At 37.7% G+C, this 7,472-nt stretch overlaps 1 protein-coding gene across 1 annotated transcript; it reads right to left on the bottom strand.

Annotated features, from left to right (window-relative positions):
- Positions 1-44: 44 nt before the first annotated feature.
- LOC107301328 (inactive histone-lysine N-methyltransferase 2E-like) lies at positions 45-6,741 on the bottom strand (the record flags this gene model as incomplete). Its single annotated transcript, XM_015830569.2, has 4 exons — positions 45-107; positions 3,023-3,269; positions 4,839-4,948; positions 6,624-6,741. Coding segments are annotated over 4 exons (538 nt in total), but the record flags the coding sequence as incomplete, so codon positions are not given.
- Positions 6,742-7,472: the final 731 nt, after the last annotated feature.

The following is a 7,472-nucleotide window of genomic DNA, read 5'->3' as shown; positions in this document are numbered from 1 at the left end:
AGGGAACTCTACAATACTAGTGCTGCAATCCTATACACACTTACCTGGGAGTAAGTCCCACTGAAATCATTAGGACTTGCTTCTGAGTAGACAGGAATAGGATTGCACTGTAAAAAAAATCTCATGTCACAGCAAATGCACGACAGGATCGAACATGCAAGAACCTGCAACTCATTTAATAGCCTACTCAATTAATAACCTAGATCAGGGGGTAGGCAACCTCGGCTCTTTTATGACTCATGGACTTCAACTCCCAGAATTCCTGAGTCAGCGATGCTGACGCAGGAATTCTGGGAGTTGAAGTCCATGAGTCATAAAAGAGCCGAGGTTGCCTACCCCTGACCTAGATCAAAGAGAGCTTTTGAAGGTCCAAAAGCATCTTTGATATCTTTGCATACTAAACAGCGAAGACTGACTTTTAAAAACATTAGCATTTCAATATTATTTTAGCAAGTGGTTAACTCGAGCGTGTAAAATATTTCGTTTTGTTTAGATTAATTGACAGTTTGAAAGCTGGTAATGTGCATCAAAATTTTGTTATTAGTTACCTAACTTCATACGCTTCCAGTTGTTTTACTAACAGTGCAATCCTATACATTTTCCCCACCCCACTAAACATTTACAAGGCTTTAGCATTAGTTATGTGGACAAAATTATCTAGTGAGGAATTTCTCCCAAACTGCATTTAATAGGGCATCGTATTTATAGCTATTTTAATTGTATTAAACGTATTATAATAGTTCATATTGTTTCTCCTACCCTGAAAAACCTCAGAGCTAATTTATATATCTATCAAAATGTTTAAGAGTATACATATTGGATATAAAGGAACTCATAATGACAGATTCACATTATGTATCATCCATCGGTTTACTAGCAACTGAAGTTAAAAATTTATAGTTGCCAAAATAAAACAAAAACCAAGCATAGTACATCAGTCAGCCTATTTTCACTCTCATCTTGGGTACTTTATCTGCAATACAATTCCTATCAAAACTGGGAGGACAAACTTTTTTTCCTTTACATGTTCATTTTTATCTTTAGTGCCATTTACATAAAAAAAAATGGATTGCTGAGATCCTGTGGGCTTACTTGCAGGAATCCCAAGTGCTTTCCTATATTTCCTTTAAAAAAAAAAACCCCACAAACCTCCACAGCCAGTTGCCTGCCTTCCAATTAGGAGTAACTGGCTTAATATTTTAAGTTCACTGTTCTGGTTTTTAGTGGGTGATACACAGCTGTGATGCTTGTGCCAGTGTGCAAGCACACACCCATTTGTTTAAGCCATGAATTCAAAGGAATTAAGGTTTTTTTTGAATCACAAAACACTATGAGGATGTCTGAGAGACATTTAACAAGTGCTATATCCCATCATGGGGGTGGAAAAAGAGAAAAGGACCATTTTTTCCCCCCAATATGTGGATATGTCTTTCCTGGATGAGTAAGCTGAATACACTGTTGCTATAGATCAGTGTTTGTAGGAATCACATGCCGTACCATGTGGTCTACAAGAATTCGCTGCTGCCAACTTGCCGTGGGCAAGAGTTACACTAGTATCAAAGAAACAGTGGAATAAGAATGCCAAAGGAGGGACAAAATGGAAAGCGAATGGGAAAAAAATAAAGTATTTTTTAAAAATTATTTTAATGAATAATGAAATGGAATTGTTGAATTGTCCCGTTCCATGTACCATGCAGTTGGCAGAAAGGCAAACAACAGCCTTGAAGATGCAGATGGGCACCCTCAAAGACAACTAGTGCAAAATAAGTAATGCATAGCTTGCTTCACGCTGACATTTTCTTTCGGTGTGACATTGGCCAGGCTCATATATAAGCTAGAACTAGAATTCTTATCTGGCCATGAAAAGGGCCTGGGCCTGTTCCATCAAATCTGGTTCCTCCAGAGCCGTCAGGAATAAACCGAGATGCCCTAGGCTCCCATCACTAGCAGTTGTTTAACTATCTCAAAGTTTTGCAAGTTACTCATACTAGGGTTCTTGGGCTTGCTGCACTTAACAAACCAGGAATGCCAGTCTCAAACAAGGGAGACAGGACACTCTGCTTTTTATTCCTGGTTCACTTTATCCACCAGTAAGACTGTGTACACAGGCAGGAGCTAATTCCCAGCATATCCAGTTCCTTCAGAATTCTGACTTATAGTTTTTGTTTTGCTCAAAGCAGCACTGCTTTTATTTCCTGCGAGAGTTGTGTGTGTGCGCGCGTGTGTATTGTTAACTACAGTATATCAGGCACACTGACACAAGTTCTCTCCTGTTTTTTCTAATCAGCAAGTAAGAATATCGTTTTTAAAAAATGCCAAATAGCATGGCTGATGATTCTAGTTGCAACATTTTAACGCAAAAGTCATCTTTTCAGAACTACAAATCGTAATTGGAATCTGTTTATAAATGATTAGACCTCCTAGATAAATACCCTTCACAAAACTATTCTCAAGCCCTGGATTCTGGTTCAATTCCCAAACTTCATTACCAATTGGGGTGGTGGATTGTGTACATGTCTTATTATTTAAAATATTAAGGCAGATTCTGGACTATGTGGGTAAATCTAGAAAGCTCCCTTGCATTAAACTAATCTCTACATATCTGTAATTTCTCGTCTTGAAGGTTAACCCCCCTAGAGGATGATCCTGATCAATCAAGGCACAGCATGATAGGTATCCTGACACCAGTGATCTGCAAAAGTATTCAAAATGAGCTCCTGCTGTATAATGATGGAACTCAACAAGAGCGGTTGATTAAGGTTGAAGAAACCAGGGATGATTTAAATTAGTCCCTTTATTTTAGAAAAGGCATCAGAACCTATTTTCTTTGTAGGCTCAGGATCCAAGCCAAAAACACACCACACTCCTTAACCCCACACTGTGGGCCTGCCAATTCCCATTACTGTAAATATGCTACACAATAAGGTTCTACTTAAAAAAAAAAACTACCCTGCTTTTGCTGAAGTTTTTCTATGTGAGAAGACTAACCACAGGACGACAACAACAACAACAACAAAAATACCTGATTATTTGAGATCGACAATCGAAGGGGAGAAAGTTTCCTCTGTCGGTTTTCTGGAAACTTGGTTTTGCCCGTTGCGCCTTCACAATCCAGCGTGATGTTCTGGTTTTGGGTTTCCTTCTCCTTTTTCCCCTTTTTCCTTCTGGTTTCATAACCTGTATTTATAGCTTCGGTAGGCTCGGAGGGACGCTTCAACACCGGGCATTCAGGGTTTTCTTTGAGGCAAGCACAGTCCACTTTGTATTTGCTTGTTGGAAGGAAAAAAAAAAGGGGGGGGGGGAATTGACATAAGAAAAGCTTGTGGCTACGATTAGGAGATTTTTCAAGTAAACACACAAATGGAAGCCTAATTCTTTTTACAACTACTCAAAATTGAACATCATTATATTAATATTAATAATGATATGGTTGGGCAGGGACCCTGGAGGTCCTCTACTCCAACCCCCTGCTCAGGCAGGAAACCCTATACCATTTCAGACAAATGGCTGTCCAGTCTCTTCTTAAAAACTTCCAGTGTTGGAGCATGCACCACTTCTGGAGGCAGGTTGTTCCACTGATTAATTGTTCTGTCAGGAAGTTTCTCCTTAGTTGTAGGTTGCTTCTCTCTTTGGTTAGTTTCCACCCGTTGCTTCTTGTCCCGCCTTCAGGCGCTTTGGAGAATAGCTTGACTCCCTCTTCTTTGGGGCAGCCCCTCAGATACTGGAGCGCTACCATCATGTCCCCCCTCGTCCTTCTCTTCATTAAACTAGACATACCCAATTCCAGCAACCGTTCCTTATATGTTTTAGCCTCCAATCATCTAATCATTTTGTTGCTCTTCTCCGCACTCTTTCTAGAGTATCAACATCTTTTTTACATCGTGGTGACCAAAACTGGATGCAGGATTCCAAGTGTGGCCTTACCAAGGCCTTGTAAAGTGGTATTAACACTTGACGTGGTCTTGATTCTATCCCTCGGTTAATGCAGCCTAGGACTGTGTTGGCTTTTTTTGGCAGTTGCCGCACATGGGTGGTTCGTATTTAAGGGATTGTCCACTAGGATTCTGAGATCCCACTCAGTTACTACTACTGAGCAAGGTAGCACTTATACTGTACTTGTGCATTTGGTTTTTCTGGCCTAAAAGTAAGTAGAACCTTACTTTTTTCACTATTGAATTTCATTTGGTTAGTTAAACAGACTAGCAACTTTGATGAATGCTACGATCAACTCAAATCAATCCACTATAGGATATTCACTGATGGGTATGGACTATGATTTATCGCACTGGTCAAAGACAGGTTGATAAGATTGACCGGTCCATCCAACTGGTTTCTGCGCCTGAAGGAAGTCAGAATCCTAGTTGCCCTTTCCTCGTCTAGCTCCTTATAACCATTATACCAGTTCTCTCATAATTTCTAAAAGACAATCAAATTGGTATTTTAAATCACAACTTAGATTCAGTGAAACTTTCACTGTACTGCCAAAAAGAAAGATGAGGATGAAAAAAAGATTAATATGTCTAGAGTGACCAAAGGTTTTGGGATTCATGTTACCAATATTAACTATGCTCCAGTGTTCACTGACTACATCATTTTGTGATATAGTATGCGCTCTCAAAGGAAGCATTTGGCGATTTCACAGCTGTATTGCTAAATCTAATACTGGTACCTATGTTACAATCTAATGATACAAGTTATACTAGACATTTTTCGCTTACTTTTATGAGTCTGCATTTAATTCCTAGATTATGACAATACACAACTGGAAAAAAAATTGATGATTAATATAATCACCCATGAATATGTCAGCAGCATCTCCGAAGCTCAGCATTACTTACCAATTTCCATAATCAAAATCAAACGCTATTGTTATTTCTGTTCCCTTTGGAATGTCCTGGGTGGAGTAGATATAAAGGTGAATAGTTCCATCTTCAATGGCATGTCTAACCTAGGTGGGGGAAAAAAGCCAGTGTTTAAACATAAGAGTATTTTATGTGTTTTAAACATAGATTTGTTCCAAATAAAGACTTTTATCTTCTTATTGCTTTGGTAAAATCCTCTGTTCCAAAGCAGGGGAGGGCAGTCATTATAAGGTCATTTTATATCATTAATGAAATAAATACAGTCTGTTCATAATGTATATACAGTACAACCACGTAGCACTATAAAGAACTCTTATATTCCACATTCAATGGCTCAAAACATTCCATTAATTTCAGTTGGCTAGCAAGCAGGGAAGGAAACTTCTCAATTGGGGCCTGTGAAGAATGCATGAGCCACTCGGAATTAGTTATTTAAAAAAACTAATTTAGCTAGCGTCAGTATTTAGGAAAGCAAGGAAATGAAAAAAATTAAACATTTATATTCCTAAAATGGATTGTTTCAGTTATAAGGTGTGAAACAGTACAATATTAATTTTTAAAATCAAGCCAATTCCAGCAGCTTTGTCGACTTTCTTTCCAGTTACAAACACAAAGACACAATACCTTAAAAAACAAACCAACCAATTTCTTGGAAATGAAAGTTGTATTTTATACATTTCTGTGCTTTTTTTCAACCGTTAATTTGAAACAAGCTTTTGCATCTCAGATGTTTGCTTGTGAGGGAAGGGATAATGGTGCAATAGTTTTGTTCAATATATCTTGGAAGAGTTCCCAAATTGCCATAACAAATAGGTTCTGTTGTGTCCTAATTCTATGCCTGCATGAAGGATTGCATAAGCAGGACACAAATGAATTCAGTTTCTTTTCTAGAATTTCTACAGAAACACTAGTCCAAATTTTAATACGGGCTTTCAATTTCCATATCCTACAAATTCAGTTAAATGGGAAGTTTAATTTTATTTAAGAATTTAGGATGTTATCTAAGGTACAGTACCAATGACAAATGTAAAAAAGATCCCTAACTTAAGAAGAGTAAGGAAGCAGACAAACTCAAACTTGTATAATTTTACCCTTATTTTCTCCAAAAGAAATACCACCAAAAGCCAGTAATAAAGTCTCCTTCCTTCCTTCCTTCCTTCCTTCCTTCCTTCCTTCCCATCAATAAATATTAAGAATTATCACACCTATGCCAGTCAACTCATTCATACAAAAACGTCTTTTTCATATTCAACTGTGAATGACGACGGTCAATAAGTAACTCATATTCTCAATTTCATTCCTTCTGGCCTTGTTTCCTTTACAAGTTCAGATACATTATTTGCTCAGAATATTGTTCCCTGCATCTGATAAAGTAAATGACACTATACTGCATCTGCATTCTTGAAAAAGTCCCGAAACTCTAATTTTGTTGCATTAAATTCATAGCTAACCCTAACCCTTGGTTTTAGAATTTGGGTGGTGGTGGGTAATATTCCCTTCTCTTCTGCCACATTAATACAATAATGCACCAGCTTTAGTGATCTAATTACAGCACAGCACAGCACAGTAATACCATACACATTCTTGTCTCATTTTATAATAAACATAAGGTTCTGTAACTCGAGCTTACATTCCCTGAAATGTTCAAAACTGGAAAATATTTTAATTCCTGGAAAACAGCTACACACAGCTGGGTCAAATTAAGACTGGTTTGTTGAACAAAATGTTATTGGGTCATATTTATAAATAAGAAAGGCCTACCTCGGCATTAGGTGTACAAGAACGTCTAATAAATCGAGCTTCATTTCCGAAGGTTCTTGCATCCACACACATTTCCAGCCCGTGAAATTTAGAATAGAACAGAACAAAGGGGTACGGCCTAAAAACCAATGATAATAAACATTCTGTTGTCACAGTGAAAATATTTTTAAAAAATAACTAAAAGTTACTTCGTTTTTCAAATGTGTAGACAAGCAGGTACCACGGAGAAAATGTGTCACAATGTTATATTTTATATATATGCACTATAAACTTTGGGGTGGGAAGCTTCACTGCAACTTTTTATTTATTAGTTCAGAACTATGATCAAAGTGGGACTTTTCGGGCAGGCTGAAACAACTCGCTCCAATCTATTAACAACCAAGCAGTTACTAAAATTATTATGCCGTGGTTAACAGTATTGTCCAGAAAATTAAAAAAAAACAAACAAAACTCAACCATCATCTTTCCCTGTCATATTTTCCATGGTTACCATCCGTGACGAAGAGAACTAAAGGGGAAAGCTCTGTTGGGATCAATGTCTCTTCTTTAGTACACTTATAACATGTTGTTTATAAATGACTTCATGATAGTTTTATACTGTAAAAGTTGAATTTAATTCCTGGTAACTTTGGGATTCATACATACAGACTTCTTGACAAGATACTTGTCAACACTGGAAGTTTTTAAGAAGAAACTGGACAGCCATTTGTCCGAAATGGTATAGGGTTGCCTGCCTGAGCAGGGGGTTGGACTAGATGACCTCCAAGGTACCTTCCAACTTTATCATTATTATTATTACTTACAAGTATGAGGTTGTTTGCCACCTATTGTTTTTTTTGGGGGGGGGGG

This window comes from Protobothrops mucrosquamatus, unplaced genomic scaffold (assembly GCF_001527695.2).
Source record: "Protobothrops mucrosquamatus isolate PMUCROS unplaced genomic scaffold, P.Mucros_1.0 scaffold11555, whole genome shotgun sequence".
NCBI lineage: Eukaryota > Metazoa > Chordata > Lepidosauria > Squamata > Viperidae > Protobothrops > Protobothrops mucrosquamatus.
The sequence above is the reverse complement of the archived record's forward strand: the minus strand, read 5'-3'. Positions and strand labels throughout refer to the sequence as shown.